At 38.6% G+C, this 23,854-nt stretch overlaps 2 protein-coding genes and 1 long non-coding RNA gene across 3 annotated transcripts in view; 1 reads left to right on the top strand and 2 right to left on the bottom strand.

Annotated features, from left to right (window-relative positions):
• Positions 1–23,854, bottom strand: part of LOC126911421 (uncharacterized) — a 369,919-nt gene that overhangs the window by 272,078 nt on the left and 73,987 nt on the right. The gene's annotated exons all lie outside the window — the stretch shown is intronic.
• On the bottom strand, positions 13,793–16,780 carry LOC118279240 (attacin-like). The gene is made up of 4 exons (XM_035598863.2): positions 16,556–16,780; positions 16,008–16,131; positions 15,162–15,359; positions 13,793–14,653 (listed from the first exon to the last, which is right to left on the bottom strand). The coding sequence occupies exons 1-4, from the start codon at positions 16,734–16,736 to the stop codon at positions 14,449–14,451; spliced, it is 708 nt and encodes a 235-aa protein (XP_035454756.1). The 5' UTR covers positions 16,737–16,780; the 3' UTR covers positions 13,793–14,448.
• LOC118279268 (attacin-like) lies at positions 18,878–21,221 on the top strand. Its single transcript, XM_035598911.2, has 4 exons — positions 18,878–19,102; positions 19,614–19,737; positions 20,193–20,390; positions 20,776–21,221. Exons 1-4 carry the CDS (start codon positions 18,922–18,924, stop codon positions 20,978–20,980), a joined length of 708 nt encoding a protein of 235 aa, XP_035454804.2. The 5' UTR covers positions 18,878–18,921; the 3' UTR covers positions 20,981–21,221.

Raw genomic sequence — 23,854 nt, 5'->3', positions numbered from 1 at the left:
AATAATATGATGAAAAACAATTTTATAACTAAAGTTTCGTTTGCACTAGGCAACAGTACCTCTTTTTTTTTGATGGGGGAAAATCATCCAATGACTTCTCCCGCCTTGGGCGAGAGGACTCAGTGATCAACTGGGCGGCAATAAACTGGGCCACGTGGACCAGTTGTACAAAATTAATTATGCCTACTATTTTTGTGGCCAACTGGGCCGAACGCACTTTGGTCTCGTGGACAAGATTTTATTATTTAATTTGCTGTGGTTAAGTGGGCCGAAAGTATCCAATACAGGCAGATACAGAGTGTTTCAGTAATTTCAAATATAATAAATATTTACCTTGTGGGTACCATTTTGTTTTACTTATATGTATACAGTATCTACAGCCGTTACGAAAGTAAAGTGCGCTTTCTTCCTCTGTCTTGTGCGTTTCTTTATATTTTGTTGTCGTTATTAGGGTTCCGTAGCCAAATGGCAAAAAACGGAACCCTTATAGACTCGTCATGTCTGTCTGTCCGTCCGTCCGTCCGTCCGTCCGTCCGTCCGTCCGTCCGTCCGTATGTCACAGCCATTTATTTCCGAAACTGTTGGGCCTACATAGTTGAAACTTTGTAGGTTGATGTATTTCGGTAAACGCTATTTGAATTTTGAATAAAAATTAATAAATTTAAAAATTAAAGGGGGGCACGCCATACATGGAACTGATTCAAAAAAAAATTAAGTGCAAGTCGGACTCGCTCATGAAGGGTTCCGTAACAGCAAGTAGATGATATATTATAAAAGTTACAAAATAACTTGGTTTTACATAGTGTTTGTATGAACGACAAAGTTATATTTGCGGTTTTTGAAAATGTTTTATTTCTTAAAAACTAATAATGATATCTCGTTTAAACCAATTTTCGTTGTTAGTTTCTATTGAAATCTACAGCATATATTTTTTTAGTTTTCTCACTCTCTTATTTTAATAGTTAGAGGGGGGGGACACTCATTTTTCCTCTTTGGAAGCGTCTAACTTTCAAACGGTTGATTTTGACGAAAAATGGTTTTAGGAACCTCAATGTCTTTTTTAAAGACCTATCCATAGACACCCATCAAAAAATATATGCTGTAGATTTCAATAGAAACTAACAACGAAAATTGGTTTAAACGAGATATCATTATTAGTTTTTAAGAAATAAAACATTTTCAAAAACCGCAAATATAACTTTGTCGTTCATACAAACACTATGTAAAACCAAGTTATTTTGTAACTTTTATAATATATCATCTACTTGCTGTTACGGAACCCTTCATGAGCGAGTCCGACTTGCACTTAATTTTTTTTTGAATCAGTTCCATGTGTGGCGTGCCCCCTTTAATTTTTAAATTTATTAATTTTTATTCAAAATTCGAATAGCGGTTATTGAAATACATCAACCTACAGAGTTTCAACTATGTAGGCCCAACAGTTTCGAAAATAAATTGCTGTGACATACGGACGGACGGACGGACGGACGGACGAACAGACAGACATGACGAATCTATAAGGGGTCCGTTTTTTGCCATTTGGCTACGGAACCCTAATAACGACAACAAAATATAAAGAAACGCACAAGACAGAGGAAGAAAGCGCACTTTACTTTCGTAACGGCTGTAGATACTGTATACATATAAGTAAAACAAAATGGTACCCACAAGGTAAATATTTATTATATTTGAAATTACTGAAACACTCTGTATCTGCCTGTATTGGATACTTTCGGCCCACTTAACCACAGCAAATTAAATAATAAAATCTTGTCCACGAGACCAAAGTGCGTTCGGCCCAGTTGGCCACAAAAATAGTAGGCATAATTAATTTTGTACAACTGGTCCACGTGGCCCAGTTTATTGCCGCCCAGTTGATCACTGAGTCGGCGAGAGGGAGTGTCAGACTCTTACTGACTAAAAACCACCCCGTTCCTTCTCCTGCTGTTAGAGCCGAAACCCCGGTAAACCCGCTAGGTAGTCCGCAGCTCCGGATCAGGCATCAGGCCTACTGGGCCCCATCTGTGGCGGTCTGATGGCTCTTTGAGAGGCAATAGTACCTCTACAATGAGTTTGAAGCAATAGTATTTGTCGATAGTCGCTAGCGACGACGTAAATTTTTTGTATGGCAAATTTTAGTTCCACAGGTGTCCGGTAGAGGCGTTGTAAAATTTGCCATACAAAATATTATTTATGTCGTCGCTAGCAACTACCGACAAATACTATTGCTTCAAACTCATGGTAAAGTCAACTATAGTGGATCCGTAGCTGCGGACTACTTCAGACCTAGAAAAGCAGGCGTAGGAACGGGGTGGTTTTTAGTCAGTAAGATTCCGATGCCCTCTCGCTTCGCACAAGGCGGGAAAAGTCATTAGATTTTTTACCCCTCATGAAAAGCGGCTGGCGTGGTGGCTGGACAATCGGCTAACGTGTAGCGGGTTCGATTCCTGCACGGAGCTCTTTGTGTGATCCTCAAATTGTTGTTTCGGGTCTTGGTGTGTTGTGTATGTGAACTGGTATGTTCCATACGCATCCACGACATAGAAGAAAATCCTAGAGTGGGGCAACGGTCCGTATCCATATCGTCACGCCTGTTATCCCCGAATAGGTAGGCAGAGGTGCTACGGTACATTGTACTGGGGCAACGTTTTTTTATTTAATAAAATTAGACAAACAAAAGTTTCGCTTGAACTATCGGATCTCAACATGTAGAGCAACAAGTTGCGCGACAACTGTTGCGTAGTGGACACGAATCTTTAAGTCTACGCGAACTACTCCAAGTTGGTAGCAAGATGTACTCTTTTTGTTCAGTAGACAGCGAGTTTGTCCCATTTCGCGCTTCACCGAACGTTGTACGTTGAGTTGGTGACGCAATGGGTGTTTCTTTGTCAAGATTATAATGTGCAGTGTTTAGGGATTGGTTGAGAGATGATTTATGTGCGTTTACTGTGTGTGACGGCTGGGTAGAAGACATTTGATACCACCTCTAATCTTCCTGCGGGTGTGCGTAAGAGTAAGTTAGGGCCATGACACTCATAAATGGCACGGATACGACACAGCGTTTTTGCTTTGAAAATAATACAAAAGGGCTGTAAGCGCGCTGCCTACGCGTGGGCGGCACGCTTATAACCTTTTTATCATATGTTTCGTAACATCAATACAAAAAAGTTTACAACAATACAGTAAGATTTAAAGTTCTAAATGATATGTCTATCGCTGGGTTGGAACGGTGGTGTCAAAATTACCCCCCTTCTCAATTTTCCCTATCCCCGATACCCCAATAACCCTAAAATTCCTCACCCCCAAAAGGCCGGCAACGCACTTGTAACGCCTCTGGTGTTTTAGGTGTCCATGGGCGACGGCGATTGCTTACTATCAGGTGATCCGTCTACTCGTTTACCGGTTTATACCATAAAAATGTCATAGAGTAGAGTCATATTCTTCTGATGATGATGATGATGTTCTTTTTTATCACAAATACAAAAATTGCACGAGCTAAACGCACAAATATGAAGTCAGAAACTTATGCTCGGCAAGTTGGCAGACGACCAAAAACTTAAAACACAATAAATTATTTTACAGACAAATAAAATAAATATTATAGAACTCAGTGTATCCCATGATTGTTTCCACTTATTTTCATAAACTCGGCTATCTTGCGAGCCGTACCATGGACTATTTCATTAAAGTTTGCTAATAAATATTTTACGCTGCTTGTTACTTTCTTGTTATGATTTTTATTGTCTAGTCTTTCTGACGGAGATCGTCTGTGGTTAGGATTGAATTTAATGCTGTAAATATGTGTTTTGTTTAAGTTTCAAACCCATCATCGTTATCAACTTCACGTTTAGAGTGCTTTTCCACCAGAGATGTGCTATGCTACGTTGCTGTGGATACGTTTGGCTTTCACTAATCATATTCATTGGTACACATAGCTTAGCACATAGGAAACGGACTCAGCTAAGCTATGTTTTTTTTATATAGAAAGATGCGTGCTATGGATGTGTGCTATGGAAGGGGTTTCCATTTACAAAGCTCCGTACCCTTAGTATGATTTCGCTTTAAAACAAAGTCGTACTAAACCTCCATGTTTATTATAGAATGCCGCTGCTCACTCTGCCTGAACATTTTTTGCTGTGTCTACGTCACCCGCATGAAGAATAGCTACCTATGGTAATAAAAGTATTCTGCCGAACCACAGGGCTTATACAACTTTACACCCACACACACAAACATCTATCTATAAGAACAAAACAAACATAGACATAAGAAAAATATTTAGCTTCCCCAAATTCACTACAGAAAACAGAATTTTAACTCAAAATTTTAACCGCGGTACGAGTACCAACAAAACATACTTGTATTATGTTGGAAGTGAAACAAAACCAATCTACGTTCAGTAGATTCCTTAGTATGAGTTTGCTGTACCTACCTATGTATTTAAGGGTCCATAAGATACGTAGTAGCCAGTTGCCCGAAGCTGAGGAAAGTGTGGGAGAGCCATGCTTCGGCACGAATGGGCCGACTCGACCGGAGTGATACCACGGCCTCACCGAAAACCGACGTGATACAACGCTTGCGTTGCGTTTCGTTGTGTGAGTGAGGTTACCGGAGGCCCAATTCCCCCTTCCCAATCTTCCCAATTCCCGATTCCCCAACAACCCTTAAATTCCTAACCCCAAAAAGGCCGGCAACGCACTTGTAACGCCTTTGGTGTTTCAAGTGTCCATGGGCGGCAGCGATTGCTTACCATTAGGTGATACGTCTGCTCGTTTGCTTGTGTTTCCTTCTTGCCGAAGCACGACTCTTCCACACTTAAAAATGTGTATGTCAATACTACATATAAGGTGTTTTAAAATTTAACCGCCCCGGCTCGAATGAACCAACCAATCAGAGCGCCGAACGCGCTCTCGTTTCGGTTACTTTAAAACGTAAAGCAAACTCATACTAAGGATACAGTATACCGACTCAATTTTGATTAAAACGCGAACTTCTTACAATACGAAAGTTATTTAATAAGCCGACGTTCACAGTACCTTGGTATTAAGACAAATATGAGGATACAAGATTCTTGTTTGAGTATTAAGTATTAGGGGAATACTGAGTATGCGTATTGCGTTTATCTTTTGTTACATACGGTAATATTGTGCCTTCTAATCTCCAAAGGGGTAAGCAGAGGTGCACTTATACAATGTAACCTAAACTTCTAATATGTTATGGTATGAGTACTATGTAATAGAGTGTTTCGAGTGCCATACATCAGATTTGTCGTAGACTTCAAGCCAATTTTTGAAGGCGAAAAATCATTCAATGACTTCTCCCGTCTTGGGCAAACAGCGGGTTTATCGGGGTTTTGATTCGAAAAGCAGGAGTAGGCACGGGGTGGTTTTTAGTCAGTAAGAGTCTTGACACTCCTTCTCTCGTCACTCAAGACGGGAGAAGACTTAGGATGATGCCCCCCCACCTCAAAAAAGGTATACAAGGAATCGAAACTGAGTCTCCTTGTTTTCTTTTGTAGAGGAGGTCCATTGTTCATTACATTGTTGTGGACGATCGATATGTTCAAGTCATCAAAGACATATACAGCAAGGCTACCCTACAAATAAGCCTGCATGAGCTGACAGACCCAATTAAAATGTCTCGTGGTGTAAGACAGGGTGACACCATAAAATTCTTCAGGCACTGGAGGATATGTTTCGCACAATAGATTGGTCCAACAAAGGCATAAATACAATACGGAGGGAAATTATCCATTTAAGTGTCATCTGACGTTTTTGCTATTACGTAGCCACATCTGTAGAAGATATTCACAGTATGCTCGAGGACGTGCAGCAAGTCACGTGCAACATCGGCTTAAAAATGAATATCAATAAAACCCAATTTATGACCCAGGACAGTGTGGATCATATTGAGGTAAATGGGCAAAAAATACAACGAGTTCCATTTTACATTTGCTCTAGGTCAAATGCTCTCCCTCGATAAAAATGCTCAATTAGGAAGAGATTTAAAGCAGGCGGATCAGAATTTTTGATGGGCTGTCTTCAATAACCTGGAGGATGTCCTGAAAGTGCAAACTGCCTATGAGCCTAAAGCGGAGAGTCTATCGACAATGCGTACCTAGCTTAGTATCAGTGAAAACGGCCACATAGTTTCACAGCTTAGCTATTACATCCTCGTAGCATTTTTTTTAAGGGGGGACAATCTTACAATGACTTCTCCCGCCTTGGGTGTCAGACTCTTACTGACTTAAAACCACCCCGTTCCTACTCCTGCTTTTCCGGGCACATAAGCCGTAGGGAGCCCCGGTAAGATGGACCCAAAAGGTGCTAGGTAGACCGATCAGCTCTGGATCCGGGAAACCGTAGCATAGCTACATATATAAATAACATCTCACACTAATAATGCTTTTGATTACAAGCAAAGTTAAGTATTCTCTAAAAAGATCCCCAGTGAAAAGCAAGTTACTATACTGTATTGTAAACATTTTTCGACCACCGTACCGTACACAAATAAAAAAAAAGATAAGCGAAAAACCTTTACTTCCCTATTCCCTACGTGGTCAACATTAAAATATTACATCTAGACGAGTTTTTGTCACAGCAACATTACTTAAATGAAGGAATTACCATTTTGAAAGGCAGACAGATAAATGAAGTACAACTTTATTTTTCTTTGCTCTATACATATTCATATTTTAATTCTAATTACTCTTTTCTTTTAACAAGTTAAACTTTTGATGACTGTCATGTAGGCGTAGTGCAAATGTCGAGAAAGTCTATCACAGCTACCTAGTAGTAGCTGTGGTAACCGGCTACATACGTTTCACATCGTGTTGTTATTACATCCTCGTAGCATTAAGTGTGGGAGAGCCATGCTTCGGCACGAATGGGCCGGCTCGACTGGAGTGATACCACGGCCTCACAGAAAACCGACGTGAAACTACGCTTGCGTTGTGTTTCGGTGTGTGCTTGAGGTTACCGGAGGCCCAAATAGCTTCTTCCCCAATCTTCCCAATTCCCATTGCTCTAACAAACTTTAAATTTTAGCTGACCCCCAGAAAAGGCACGGCAACGCATGATTGTAACGTCTTTGGTGTTTCGGAAGTCCATAAAAAAGCATATTACAATTAGGCGATTTTTTTGCGAGTTTTTCAAAAATTTCTCAGTAGGAGCTCGGAGTCTGGAAATGTGCCCGGTATATGGCAATAGGCGCACCACTTATTACATGGGACTTATAACTCAAATTGTTAAAAGTTTGTGAACATTGTACAGTGGCATTACGTGCCATTATATGCACCTCTGCCTCCGCTAATTAGGCGAATCTGCTTTACGCATAAGGAATCCAAAATTATTTAGAATATTATAGCCGGCTCTTCAGCCTCTTTTAGAGAATCAAAATCAGTACTACCTACATTATACAAATACACCACACACCGAACAGAATCTCCGTTTAAAACACAGAACTGAGTTTAAATTTGAAAAGCAAAACCTCAGAGAGTTGTATTGAAAGGAAACAATTCAAATTGAAACATAAATTACAGGGTGCTCAATTTAAATGACCCTTTAGATTAAATAAGGGTTGATGGGGAGTTAGGTTGTGTTTCATGGGGCACGCTGTGTTTTAGACGAACGATGGGGTTGACTTAAAAGGGGTTTTTAGAAACTGTTTCAAGTTGTTTCGGATTGATGACCAAGATGTTTAATTTTTCTAACTTAGAATTTTCTCCTATATCAGGCGTTATTTTTTAAGGGAGAAAAACATTCAATGGCTTCTCTTGCCTTGGGCGAGGCGAATGAGTGTGTGAGACTCTCACTGACTAAAAATCACCCCGTTTCTACTCTGGCTTTTTGAGCCGGAGCCCCGGTAACCCGCTAGGTAGTAGCGTTTATAAACATACTATTTCACATTGTAAAAAGGGCATTAAGTGCCGTAATGTGCACCTCTGCCTACTCCTTTGGGATAAAAGGCGTGAAGATACGACGGGGGAACCAAACATACGGATCATCCATTAGTAAGTGATTAGGGCCGTCTTCCGTCTATACTAGCAACAACAGAGAAGTTACTTAATGTGACCTAAGGATAAGTACTTTAAGTAGATTAAGTACTTTTGCGGTGCCCAAAATGGCCCATAGTTGGGACATATTACTTAGTATTGGAATTGTAGACCACACTGTACACTATGGATGGATTATGACAACGCTTACGTTGTGTGTTATGTTCCCAATACCCGATTTCCCAACAACCCTTAAATTCCTAAAAAAATTAAAGTGATTTGACTTGATTTCATTTAGATTTAATTAAAATCTTTTACTGAATAGTACATACATACATAACCTCACGCCTGTCTCCCACGGGGGTAGGCTTACTCAATAGTCTTACAACCAAGCATACAAAAGTGATTGTAAATAATTGCCCTTTGCAGGTTTCTTAAAGAAAATCCTTTACCTACTTCGGTAGATGAAGTATAAGATGAAAGGACCCTCAAATAATATAGAAAACGAAATTCCCTAGAGTTCTCAAGTAAATCAGATTCCAAAGCTAAAGGGAATGAATGTAAGGGCATTCAGAGACACGGATAATGGTATTATAATATATATAAATAAATAAATAAAGCATTTTGCTGTATCATTGCGACTGTTGCTTTCTAAGAAGATTGGTAGAAGTGTACTCAATGGGGTTAGTGAATCTGTTGTTGGTAGATAGCAAGTGTTTTATTGTATGGGAGACAAATGAGCAATCAAATCATTTGATTTTTTGCCGGTTAACGAGCAGATAAATTACTTAATGGTAAGCAATCGCTGCTGTCCATGGACACCCGAAACACCAGAGGAATTATAAGTGCGCGCATCACGCTATGATCAATAGGAGCTGAGCAGAGCATGTGAAACTGCACGGAAGTAGCTACTAAATAATAATACTTCTAGTTGGCAATTTTGTTTGATCAAGTTGTCAATGGAAATTATCTAACTTCCCATTTAATCGTAACTCTACTTACAAGGCAAGTGTCATCCACACTGATATCCGATAATTGATAATGTCAAGTCCATTGACGTCACTCTTTCGTTGAAAGTTTAAGTGTGCATCCACCAGAGATGTGCTATGTTACGTTGCTGTAGATGCGTTTGTCTTCCACTAATCATATTCATTGGTACACATAGCTTAGCACTAGTGGAAACGGACTCAGCTAAGCTATGTTTTTGTATGGAAAGATGCGTGCTATTGATGGCTTCCCTACTATCGATACATGCGCTGCACATCTTCCTCGCACAGCTATAAAGCATAGTATCGGTGAAAACGGTCACATAGTTTCACAGCTTAATTTCGTAGTAAAGCTTAGGGTGCATATAAAAAACATAGCTTACTCGTAACTGAGTACATTTTCACCAGTGCTTTACTATGTGTACGAAATAATATGATTGGTGAAAGCCAAGTGCATCCACAGTAACGTAGCATAGCAACATGGTGAAAAGCAAGCGCATGTCTAAACTGGCTTAACAGATAATAAAACCGCTATCTCAAGAAGAACACCTCAATAAAGCAATAAACTCGACAAGCCAAGTATTATCCAAAACAAACACAACCGAACGATAGAAAGTAGTGTCAAGGTTCCCAAAATCGGTGCGATTCTGACCCTTATCCCCTTTTAGGAAGCAATTTATGTCCTCAACTGGGAAGGGCGTAAAAATTTTCACATTCCGCGAACGATTTACGCAATGTCAGTTGAGATCAAAATAAATAGCCCTGTACTTACGAGTAGGGACCTTTGCGCCCTTTTCCTGATTTCAATAGAGGGATACTAAGGTTTTTAGACTAGGAGATGTGGTTAAGATTTTTGAATGTGGTTTTTTGAATATGAAATATGTTTTTGGACCTATTTGACAACAGTAAGATGATGATGATAATTCTATTGCAAAATAAATACATACATACATATCGCCACGCCTATAATCAACGAAGTGGTAGGCAGAGGTGCACATTGTGGCACGTAATGCCACTATGTACACCCACTTTTCACAATTTATGTTGTAAGTCCCATGTAATAGGTGGTGAACCTATTGTCATATACCGGGCACATTTCCAGACTCCGTGCAACTACTGAGAAATTTTCGAAAATCCGAAAAAAGCCCAGTAATACTTCGCCCGACCCGGAAATCGAACCCGAGACCCCTTGCCCGGCAGTCGTACTTGCAATCACTCGGCCAACGAGGCAGTCCTTAGTCCATTAGGCTTTATCGTATCTTCACGCCTTTTTATATGTAATACGCAGGCACGCATTATGGCACGTAACGCTTGTACAGTACACCCACTTTTCACCATGTCTTTTATAAGTCCCATGTAATACGGAGTCCCATGTGTTCCAGACTCTGTGTTACTACTGAGAAACTTTCGAAAAACGAAAAAAAGCCCAGTAATAAGTTCGACTCGGGAATCTAACCCGAAACTCTGCCGACTCGACCAACCAGACTCTTTTCCTAACTCAATGCCATTATTTTATGATTATAATTAAAAAAAGCGATAAATAGGCTTCTCTAGTAATTTTTCCACAAGACTTACACCTAAGATAATTTAAGAAATTCTTAATCCACTTCGAAACAATAAGCAATTAGTTATATTTATGTCAATTATACAAGTTCACTGTTTATTAATAAATTAAATTATTTAATAAACAGCTTAAAGTACTTTAAACTTAACGTTCGGATTATACATTTAAGTTTTAAACCCAAAGTTTAATCCACGGAATACGCGAAGGAATCTCGATGTAAAACTTTTTGGTTTGAACCTCTTAAAACACTGTCATAGTCGTTTCAGCTTGACGTTTCATTATGAGTTTTGAAATAGGAATATGGTACAGTCCACTATAATACTTATATCAATGGTGATATATTATGCATGTATTATACATTTCTGGGAATGTAAAATTGTGAAATTTTGTGACAATAAACAATTTTATTTATTTATTTATTTATTTATATAAAACTTCCTCTTGGATCACTTTATCTATTAAAAAACCGTATCAAAATTCGTTGCGTAGTTTTAAAGATTTAAGCATACAATGGGACATAGGGATAGAAAAAGCGACTTTACTTTATACTATGTAGTGATTACACAGTTTGATCCATGAAACAAACACAAATAGCACGGCACGAATGGGCCGGCTTGACCGAAGTGATACCACGGCCTCACAGAAAACCGACGTGAAACAACGCTTGCGTTGTATTTCGATGTGTGAGTGAGGTTACCGGAGGCCCAATTACCCCTCTTCCCAATCTTCTAAATCCCCGATTCCCCTACAACCCTTAAATTTCTAACCCCCAAAAGGCCGGCCACGCACTTGTAACGCCTTTGGTGTTTCGGGTGTCCATGGGCGGCGGCGACTGCTTACCATCAGGTAATCCGTCTGCTGACCAGTTCCTTAACACCTAATTATTTTGTCTAATTGAACATTGAACATGATCCAATAGATAGATAACAGATTAAAAGTTCTTGCCAAAAATATAAAAAATGATGAGTGGGTGATTCATAAATCATAAAGTATGTGCACTTTTGTGTATTTTTTTCGGGGAATAACTGTGATTAATATATGAATACTTAAGAAAAATGTTTTCAAAGAATAATATGTAGGTACAAAGATCTGACAAAAGAGTTTTTTAAATGCAAATTTTATAAACGGTGGTTTAAAACCTAACGTTTGAGACGCGGGATTCACACAATTGGTCACGATCTATTTAACTTTTGAAGCAAAAACCATACACAAAGTACGTTTAAGGAAAATCGTTTATTAAAATACGATCCATCTCCTAACCTATTCACTTATTTTGGCTTACATAACATTTTTGCGTGACCCTTGTACCTTTGTAATAAGGGTCACATTCGCATGTAAACGTTCACAGAATCGGACCTTTCTGGCTTTTGTAGAAGATTTTTATCATGACGTTAAAGGTTTTTTTATTTAGTACGATACCGGAACGACCAGTGTAAATAGGTACATTCGAATTGAAAATTGCTTTGAATATGGACTTTGTGTGAATGGGAATTGTGTTTTTATTAAATGTATTGGAGGTCTACTTATGTTGGTCGGTGACTAAGATATTTTTATACAAGCTTTTTGTCAAAGAAAAGGCTTAGATGTTTCCTTTCGTGATAATGTTCTGAAATGGTGTGATGGGAAGAGGCTGCTATTAATTTGTAGGAAAATGGACCTACTGACGGGAAATTCTTGAAAAGGCTTTTCAATAAGAAATGTTTGAAAGATATTATAGCCCTTTGAGGCGTTATTGGCTTGATAGGGTAGAAAGTCATTTTACCGGAACATTATTTTTAATGTTTACGCAAAATTGAATGTAGTTCTGTTGGTATGAGTTTTGGAACATAAATGTATCATCGTATCTCCATTATATCCCTAAAGAGTTATGTGACTCTTTCCGTGAGTGTCGTAAGAGCTGACTAGGTATCCCTTTGTCTACGCTGTTATTGTACCGGTAAGTCCCCTCTTTAAGGAGTGGGTTGAGAGGCGCCACGGCGTCTTCACCTATCGCCGGGTTTACCTAGCGGGTTTACCGGGGCTCCAGCTCGAAAAGCAGGAGTAGAATCGGGGTGGTTTTTAGTCAATAATAGCCTGCCACTCTCGCCTCATTTAAGGCAGAAGAAGTGTGTGAATTTGATGATATTACCCCCTTAAAAAAAGGTATCCCTTAGTTGTTAAGTTTGATATACTTAGTATAGTTATAGGATACTCTTAATCCCACGGACACGCGGGCAAAACCGCTCGCAGAAGCTACTATCAAATTATTCTATTTAAAGGAACGAAAAACGTAATAAACATGATAACACATAGTATATAAATAAACTTATTATTATCGGATATCGCTCATACTAAGAGGAATCCCCTTTACCGTCACGTGCGATACAGATATGACCTCAACTGACCCTAGTATAAGATTAATCACATTTCAAAGTTATCAAAACTGAGCTTGCAATTATCATCAGTAAATTAAGTACAGTGAAACCTTGTTAAGTGAGACATCAAGGGGTCTTTAAATTCGTATCACTTATAGAGGTATTCCACTAACCCAGTGTCTCAGATAACCAGGTATAAATAAACATTTGTCTCATTTACAGAGGGTTCCATTAATAGAGGTGAAAATACAGGTTATTTCAGATAAAGAGGTGTGATTCTTAAATAAGACTATGTGTTATGTGCACATTGTAATTGAATAAGAATAAGTAAAACAAAATGATGTATCTCAGTTACTGAGGTTTATGTATTTGATATTCACTTGCTGTCTCAATTATAGAGGTAACTATGATGATAAATCGAAATAACGATTCCCAGATAAAGAGAGTAGGGACCTCAGCAGTTGTGGAGGTTTCTCACTTATCCAGGTCTCACTTAACCATTGTGTAGGGGATTTTTGTGAGAGTGGCCTATAAGAACGAAGTATTTTTGTTTCCTAAACGCTTTGACCTCTTAACCTTCAAGAAAAGAGCACCTTTGCCGGGCAAGGGGTCTCGGGTTCGCCCCGGGTCGGGCGAAGTAACACGAACATTTCACAATAGCAGCACGGAGTCTGGAAATGCGCCCTGTATATGGCAATAGGCTCACCATCTATTAAGTCCCATACTTACAACATAAATTAAGAAAAGTGGGTGTACAATGGCATTACGTGGCATATTGTGCATCTCTGCCTATCCCTTCGGGTATTAAAGGTGTGACGATATGTGTATGTAATATTTTTTTAAATCAGTAAGGTAACAAATGAAGCAAGGGTAATTTAAATAAAATTGAATACAGTTACAATAAACCAATATTTATTTCTTAATAATATTTACTTACAAGCGTTATTTAAATTTAAATGCAATAGAATACAACGCTCCTAATAATAATATTTGGCAATAATACTTCAATTTTTACAATACAATATACAAAACTATGAACTATAAAATGCATTAAACTGAAAAGAATCTTAAATCTTAATAAGAATATGGTTGATATTTCAATAATAACTTTCGTTTATACAAAATCGAGACTGCTGGTCGTGCAAATCAATTTCAACTGTACGGTGATTAAAATAAAGAATGAAATCATTTGGCATGTAATGAGAAAGGATGAATTTAAATTTGGAAGAACAGAATTCGACCACAGAATAGAATAGACTCATTGAGAGAAGACGATCAAATGTGAACTCTAAGTCATCAATTTCTTTATGGGATTCCCAACTGTATTACAAAAGCATACGCTTGAAAATTGAATAAAGAGACTGATTTAGCAACCGTTTGCTATCCAATGAAGAAAAAAAGAGTATGTTTAAAAGAAATTCCTCAAAGTAAATGCAAGTAATGAATTTGTTTAACAGATTCCCAACTATATTACAAAAGCATAAGCCTGAAAATCGCATAAAGACACTGATATAACAACCGTTTGCTATCCAATGAAGAAAAAGAGTATGTTTAAAAGAACTTCCTCAAAGTAAATCCAGTAGAAGGCTCCCATTTTGAGTTTGACATGAAGGGTGATACAGACTTGCTTAAACCAGCGTTGAAGTCCAGAGACGTGTCTTTGTTTCTGAACAAGTTGACTATCCCATTGGCTGAGTAGTCCGTTCTTTGCAAGAATGGTGTGTGAGCTACTCCCAAAGATCCACCAACTTTGTTCCTGTGAAGAAAATAGACAATTTTTAGAAGGCCTTTGAGAAGGGAAAGTCGTCCAATGCCTTCTCCCGTCTTGGGCGAAGCGAGAGAATCAGACTTTCATTGACTAAAAACCACCCCGTTCCTACTCCTACTTTGCGAGCCGGAGCCCCGGTAACTCGTTAGGTAATCCGCAGCTCCAAGTATATTGTGGAGGCCTGGAGTACATTATTATGGCCTCTCTTAACACGGTACACACTCAGATCGATCATTTACTCTTCGTTTTCAACTAATTGGGTGGTATTGGTTTTTTTATGGAATAGGTGTCAGACGAGTCACCTGATGGTAAGCGATCAGCGCCGCTCAAGGACATCCGCAACACCAGAGGAGTCACAGATGCGTTGCCGGCCTTTTAAAAAGGAGTATGCTCTTTTCTTGAAGGTTTCGGATTGGTGAAACAAAATGGCCCTACAACATCTCCTAATCCAGAACCCGAATGGGTAGAAGAGTAGAGAGAGTAGAAAGCTACTTACTTAAACATATAATCAACACCACCACCAACAGTATTGAAGTTAGGCACTTGTGGGATGGTAGGCATGTTTCTCGAGAGAAAGGCGTTAGCAGTCAGGTCATGGTTCTGATTGTGGAACAGATTCGCGTGACCGGCAGCTGTGATCCTGTTGCCGAAGTTAGGGATACGTGTGTTGGTTAGCGAGAGTCCGTGTCCGGCCCTGGAATAAAAGCAAAGATTGAGATTGGTGTTATTTTGGATATTGTAAATTTTTGAGCGATTTTTCATCTCCTCTAATAATATCTTCTGATTTATTTCGTTGCGGGATCAAAGTACAGTCATTCATGTCTCTAGGACGCGTCAGATTTTAGTGTTCCGGTGTTTTCATGGTTGTGTCTACTGTAGATCCTGACTTATAGGAGTTTCAGCGGTATTGAAGGCTGTGGTGGGCTTGTCGAAATTTTTTTTCTGTGCGATTTTGCACTGCACAGAAACAAGCTTCATCACTTATTTCTAACAATTAGGTACACTTATTATATATATATTATTATATAAAATACCCATTATCTGTAGATGTTCCATTTAAATAATGTAATTTATTATAAACAATTATAATGGGGTCTCGGGTTCGATTCCCGGGTCGGGCAAAAGATTACTGAACTTTATTCGGTTTTTCGAAAATTTCTCAGTAGTAGCCCGGAGTCTGGAATTGTATCCAGTATATGGCAATAGGCTCACCCTATATTATATGGGAGTTAAAATACAATTGGTGAAAAGTGAGTGTAAATTGTATAGCGGCATTACGTGTCGTAATGTGCACATCTGCCTACCCCTTCGGGGGTAAAAGGCGAACAATTGTATTACTCACTTATTATCCAAAGCCAGACCATACGTTGCGGATGACAGATGCCTGTTGGCATCGAAGTTGGCTCCTCCAATGGCACTGAACACATTATTGTTGGTTGACGCGAACGGTAGTCTTGCGTTGAAACCTGGAATAAACAAATTACTTCATTCAACTGCAGATTCAATCAACTCTGGTCCCTATTCTTTACAAGATTAGGTAATTTTTGGAGTGTTTTGCTTTTTAGCTAACGATGATGTATAATCAAATGTACCTATGTATAGGTATATGTACAAGTATGTGTCGAACCCGTGCTCCCCTAATTTTTTTAAACGTTGCCTCACATTAGTATTTTCTCCTGTGTCGTGGAAGCGTACAAATAGTTCACATACACATAACACTCAGACCCCAAACAACAATTTCAGAGTTGATCACACAAAGAGTTGCTCCGTGCGGGAATGGAACCCGCTATACGTTACACGGCAGCCGGTTGCACAGCCACTGCGCCAACCGTGCAGTTATAGAATTGTTTAAACAATGGGAATAGTGTAAAAAAATAAATAAAAACTCACCAGAAGTCTTATCCGAATTGAAGAAAGTGCTTCCATGTAGCTGTCTAGTTTGCCTGTGATGGCTCGGCGCATGTAGATACTGGTAGAAGTCTGGCGCCTCCACATACTGCTCAGGACTTGGGACAGTCTCCCACGCCGCGGCACTCGCCAGCGCGACAGTAAGGAGCAGAGCAGAGTACATGGTTGTTGCGTTCCTACACACCGAATGATGATTTCAATGAAGATTGAGGGACTTTTATATAGGAAAGGAGTAGATAGTGTTTTGTCTCGGCCCCGGGACTTCACTCAGATAAGTTTTGCGGTAACATTTTATCAATATGTTTGTTACGTATATTGTAATGTTATTATGTGTTTATGTTGTTAATATGATTAATTATATTGCGGTTTATTTAAACTAGCTTTTGACTGCGACTTTGCGAGTGTGAAATGGTTGTGTTGAGCTTAATTTAAGTTCGTTCCCATGGTCTATCTTATTTACTAAGTAGGGATGATGACGGGGTATGAAAATTAAAAATTTGTGTAGTCCGTCAGTTTGGTAATGAAAAAATATTAGACAAGTATTTTTATTTTGTCGTATAAGATATCAATGCAAAGATAAAACGAATCAAAGTTTAGGAGTGGAAGCAGATACGTCATTTCTACGTAAATGTACCTAGAAGTGACGTCATGCAATATTTCAAATCGATATATCTTCGATTGTGTTTGTTTCCGTAAGAAAATAAGAAATGCTTGTCTAATATTTTAAAATAATCTACAAGACGCACATTAAAATACTAATTTTATTGTACAGAAAGGGGTATAGAAGTTTACCCGCTTTTCACGTAATTTCTTTTCAATCATAATTTTATGTAAGTAATGCATCACCTTTATAACCAAATTGATCTTTAACAATTACTAACTTTCACATAATTTCATTCTTCTTTAGTAGTTTTGGTTTGAAAGCGTAACAAACAAAAGGGACATAGTTATTTCTACAATTGTAGGTATCATTTATAAGGAATTCTATATACGTAATACAGTTACGATTACCTATTTAAGTACCTACAGTTATTTATAGTAAAGTTACAGATTATTTTGGCTGTTTTGATTCTGATCTGAATTCAGATGAACCAAATATTTCAAATTAACTTTTGCCCGCGACTTCGTCAGCGTGGAATATTGACTTTTGGAAGCGTCTGGTATCGTAGTATCGTACCCTACCGTAGTACCAGACGCTGCCAAAAGCCTATACTTTTTCGGGATAAAATGCACCCAGTGTTGTGCCCAGGACATGTATTTTTATGGAATTATCACCTGATGCTAAGCAATCGCCGCCGCCCATGGACACTTGAAACACCAGAGGCGTTACAAGTGCGGTCCTTTGGGGGTTGGGAATTTAAGGGTTCTTGGGGACTTGGGGATTGGGTTCGTTGTCTGTCTAGTAACATCTCATACATTTTTTTTTAATATTATCAATGTACAGAATTAAAACCTCTACAGTTTTGTTATTGTATGTGTAGATGGATACTGTTCATTCTATTTAAATAATTTCATATGTTCAATGAATGAAAACGATTAGCATTTTGTTAGAATTGGAACTGAATTCGCCACTCGTGACTCAACAGTCAATCAATCCAGTCATTAACACTAATCATGTAACAAAACATGCAAATAAAACTAAGGGGAAGTACAAGCGCTTTTTGTATGAAGACAAAGAGTAAATGAATCCTACAGGAAAATCATAAACTTTATTGTTTTTATTCAATTAAGTAACTGTGGTTAACCTAATTGATATGTGTGGTAATTAAAAACGTTTGTTAAAATAAACATAACATAACCAGACAAACTGCTATTGACTTGCAAGGCAGAGAGACCGAAGCGTTGAAGACAACAAATCATCACCACTCTAAACACAAGTCTCTTTTTCAACGGAAAAAATAATTTAATGACTTTGCCCGCCTTGGGTGAAGCGAGAGTGAGTGTCAGATGTTAGGTCGAGAGGTCGTAAGTGCGACAGTCGGCCAAGGGGTCTCGAGTTCGATTCCCTGGTGGGGCAAACATTTACTGAGATTTTATCGATTTTTCGAAAAATTTTCTGTAGTACCACGGAGTCTCGAATTTTAAATTGTGACTTCGCCTATTTATTCGAGAATTAATACACATGATATGTGTATATACCGATAGTTTCTAAATATAACCACAGCACGTCACACTTATGCATAAATATACAAATTATCAACAAAACAAAACATTGATAAAAGAAGACGCCGCTAATTTATCTCAGTAAAGCCCCGGGTCCGAGACAAAACGCTATCTACTCCTTTCCTATATAAAAGTCCCTCAATCTTCATTGAAATTATCATTCGGTGTGTAGGAACGCAACAACCATGTACTCTGCTCTGCTCCTTACTGTCGCGCTGGCGAGTGCCGCGGCGTGGGAGACTGTCCCAAGTCCTGAGCAGTATGTGGAGACGCCAGACTTCTACCAGTATCTACATGCGCCGAGCCATCACAGGCAAACTAGACAGCTACATGGAAATACGTTTTTTAATTCTGATGGGACTTCTGGTAAGTTAATTATTATGTTATAGGCTTACGCACGTAACTGTTTGACGAGGAACTTGTGTTGTTTCAAGCCATGCTAGACGTTCAAATTCATGAGCAACATGACGCGGCGATTGTCGTGCTGTTACTAACTTCTACGTAGTGTAAACTTTTTTTATTGCTTACTCACGTAAATTAACATTAGAACTTAAATCGGGATATTTACCATGTTTATTTGTTTTTGCGAGTTTCCGATATTTCGGCACTGTTGCAAGCGCCATGATCACGGATGAACTGTTTTATTTAAAAACTTATACTCACGTGAACTTAAAGGCCCTAAGCGGCTTAAGTTTAAAGTGGTTGAGGTACCTCGTCAAACAGTTACGTGAACAAGCCGTAAAACATACTTAATTTAGTATCTTTCATGAGAGTCTAAAACATAGGGATCCGGAGATTAGCGATCAAACAAACTCTTCAGCTCTTTATTAAAAGAAAAAACGAAGTGTAGTTTGAGAACATATTTGTTGTTTTCCAGGTTTCGGAGTATCAGCACCATTCGGAACAAGCCAGAAGAATACGTTCAGCGCAATCGGAGGAGCCAACTTCGACGCCGCTAGTCGTCTGCAATCTGCTTCCTATGGAGTAGCCATGAATAATGCGTGAGTACCTTCTTTTGTCTGTGATTTTCCTTTATTACTTTTTGTTCAGAACAGAGATGACGAACCTTTACGTGACAATGTGCCATTATTTAAAGAAATGTTTTTTGAGGTGTTACATGCACAATGCACATGTAAATGTAAATAATGAAACAACGCTTGCGTTATGTTTCGTTGTGTAAGATAGGTCTATAGAATACCGGTGACCTAATTACCGCTCTTCCCAATCTTCCCAATCCCCGGATCCCCAACAACCCTTAAATTCCTAAGTTTCAAAAAGCCGACAACACACTTGCAGCGCTTCTGGTGTTTCTAGTGTCTATTACTTTAGCTACCAAAGATCTTCAAAAAAGATTATAACAATAAACTATCAAATTTATTCTATCATACTGTCTACTAAAACTGTTCAGTGTCGAAAAGAACATAAATTATTATAAAAACCTTATCATTAATTTCAGCAACGGCCATGGACTCTCCGTGACCAATACTCATATTCCTGACTTCGGTAACCAGTTCAAAGCAGCTGGATATGCGAATCTGTTCCGCAATCAGAACCATGACGTGTCCGTTAATGGCTATTTTGCTAAGAACAGGCCGCAAATGCCACAGATTCCTAGTTACAATACTGTTGGGGCTGGACTAGACTATATGTTCAAGTAAGTATCCATATTTCTATCTATTTTTAATACTAGATTAGGACTAGGGTGCTTTTCCACCACATGAACTATGTAGCTATGCATCGAAGATGAAATAACTAAGCTGTGAAACTATATGACCGTTTCCACTGATACTAAGCTGTGCGAGGAAGATGCGCATATCGATAGTACGGAGGTCATCCATAGCACGCATCTTTTCATAAAGGAAACATAGCTTAGCTGAGTCCGTTTCCACCAATGCTATGCTATGTGTATCAATGAATATTATTACTGGAAACCAAACGCATCTCTCATCATCTCATCTGGAAAAGCACTCTTGGCCACAATTAGGCTAGTTCTCAGCATATGTATGTATAGTTACTAAATATTTTTTTCTACTCCACAGGAACAAAGTGGGAGCATCAGTAGGCATAGCTCACACTCCATATTTTGACAAGACAGACTACTCGCTCAGCGGCAATGCCAACTTGTTCAGAAACAAGGGCTCGTCCTTGGACTTCAACGCTGGTTTAAGCAAGTCTGTATCACCCTTCATGTCGAATTCGAAATGGGAGCCTTCTACTGGTTTTACTTTTAGGAAGTTCTTTTAATTCTTATTTTGAACTTTATATGTCTGTGTCGTAAGGTGTGATTTTGTGTGTAGCGTAATTTTAATAGATGTTTTGAATTTTTTTGTATGGAAAATGTGTCAAATGATTTGTTAGGTAGACTAATTGAGACTTAAAAAGACATTGTGAAAAAGACCCTAAACTTCGTAAAAATAGAATTCAAAATTCTTTATCACTATTATAAAGTAAAACGTTCTCAGAAGACTGGTACTGCCTCGATGTAAAGTATTAAGTATTATTATAAAATTATTATTAAGTATACTAAATTAGTGTTTTCAAAGCACTGAAAATGTTGAATGTGTTTGTAAATACTAGATATTATTTAATAAATAAATATTATTATTTAAAGATTGAGTTTCAATTACCTTAGAATTTAGCATACAAAAATACAATTATCCCACAAAAACATTTCATGTTAAATGTTGCCAAGACGAGACCATATAGCTCGCACTGTCAAAAAGTAATCAGATCCCGTGTAGAGCCAAGTTTCTAACCCTATACTTTTGAACTGGCGAGTCGGCCGCACGGACTTTTTGCTATTCGTCATATGGGCTTGAGCTTAAAAATCTATTCAATCTTCTAAACTCTTTCCGTGCGGCCAACTCGCCAGTTCAAAAGTATAGGGTTAGAAACTTGGCTCTACACGGGATCTGATTACTTTTTGACAGTGCGAGCTATATGGTCTCGTCTTGGCAACATTTAACATGAAATGTTTTTGTGGGATTTCATTTCTTTTTGTAGGTTGCTTATGATAGAAAGATAAAATGAGCGACAAATTCACCTACTAAACTACTAAATTTATAAGAAAATTGCAAACGTAATCCTAATACTTTTTATCCATGAAAATTAAAACACTAGTATCTAAACCTTTACCTACTAAACTACTAACAATTAAATATTAGGCAAATGGTTTTTTTCTCCGCGATAGCAAACTTTTAAATCACCGAAATATTCCGAAAACTTTTCATTCAACGAGACAACCGTCAACGACGTCTGCCCTCGCGCGTCTGCCCGCGTTCGGGTGCCGCGCTCGCTGACGGGCCGATTATTTTTAGCTACTGCGCGGGGACGAGGGGGCAGGCGGCGGGCGTTGGCGCATACTATACTTACGATGCTTATGTTCAAAAGTATAGGTTGATTAATAAACACTTACCGAAGTGAAGTGTAGTAATATTATTCATATCTAAGTACTTATGGGTAGGATTATGTTTTGATTTGATGAAAAGTTTGTGTTCTATGTACTTGTGTATAATTTTCAGATTCAAGCAGGAAATAGGGAATTAAGTTTCCCTATTTCAGATTTTTACCCTCCGCGGCCGCATTCAGACCTCTAGCGTCAAAAGTTGCGGAAGTCTCGAACAAACTTTCACCCCCTAGTTTAAGGGGTTGGGGGTAAAAGTTCCAAGTTTTAGGATTTTTTTGTTGTTTGGGTACTAATACTAGCTTACATACCAAATTTCAGTTTTCTAGGACTTCAGGAAGTACCTTAAGAATTTTGTTGATCATCAGTGAGTGAGTGAGTGAGTGACGAAATCGGGGTATTTTAGATATCAATAAAATCTAAAGTATAAGAGCTATGCAATTGAAACTTTAGAGGTTTATTAAGTCTACCACTGACATTATATTCTGAAAATTTTGTTTATCTGGTATAACCCAAACTCAAGTTATGAAGGTTCAAAAATACGACGAAGCGCTTCAAGAAAAGGTAGGTAGTGCCCTTGCGCTTCGCTTGGCTCGTCTTGGCGGGGGCACTACCGTGCCCCCAGATTAGGTATATACAGGTAATTTGGTACGTTTTGCAATTCCAAAAGATAATCCAGATTTCGATCACTTTTAATGCGAGGTAGCCTATTGATGTATAAAACCCATAAATGGGCTGAACAAACTTTGCCCGATCCGGGAATCAAACCCCAGACCCCTTGTCCAGCAGTCCCACTTGCGACCACTTGACCAACGAGGCATTTAGCAGCAGCAGTAATTTGACTCATTTCACTATAAACTTGATGGTATTATATTTTTCAGCCACAAAAAGTCAGTTATATCCTCAATTCCCTTAAACGTCTCTAATCACAAAACATAATACAATTTGTATCGAGCACCTCTTTACTTTGGTGTCTCCAAATAACGTATTTCTCGAATAAACATTGTCTTCAAATATTTTGTTGAATAAATCTTTTGTTTCGAACCCAATGGGCCGAGACTGCAATCATAACAGACGGTTGACAATATACGAGGATGTACGGATACTAGATGCGGTAAGGATGTGGGTATTTTTTATGGATTAATGGGACATAAGCAGATGGTGGTAGGCGTTAGTGGAGGTTATTGACACACTCAACATCAGAAGAGTTTCAAATCTGTTGTCACCCTTTTCAGCATTCGGAGTTCCGGACTGCCTAGCGGGTTACCGGGGTTTCGGCTCGAAAAGCAGCTGTAGGTACGGGGTGGTTTTTAGTCAGTAAGAGTCTGACACTCCCTCTCGCCTCGCTTAAAGCAGGAGAAGACATTGGATGATCTTTTCCCCCTAAAAAAAGTCTTTTCAGGAAGCGGTTCTCATCATTATTGTCATTAGCCAGAATACGATCACTGCTGAAGAATGACCTCTTTGACAGAAAATTACTCGACATGGCGTTGTAGACTCCTGTACGTAAAGAATTCGAAAGGAAAGCTCCGAACGCACTCTTGTTTCGATTACTTTAAATGTGAAGCAAACTCGTACTAAGGGTACTTATATAAATCAGTGTTATTTATTTTGTTCCATTTTGAAACTTAATTAAACAGAAATATAAAGCTTACTCATATACGTACACTATTCTAGCGGTCTTACTAATAAACATTTATACACGCTGTATACAC

This window comes from Spodoptera frugiperda, chromosome 14 (genome assembly GCF_023101765.2).
Source record: "Spodoptera frugiperda isolate SF20-4 chromosome 14, AGI-APGP_CSIRO_Sfru_2.0, whole genome shotgun sequence".
In the NCBI taxonomy this organism is placed as follows: Eukaryota; Metazoa; Arthropoda; class Insecta; order Lepidoptera; family Noctuidae; genus Spodoptera; species Spodoptera frugiperda.
Note: the sequence above shows the minus strand (reverse complement) of the source record. Positions and strands in the feature narration are given on the sequence as shown.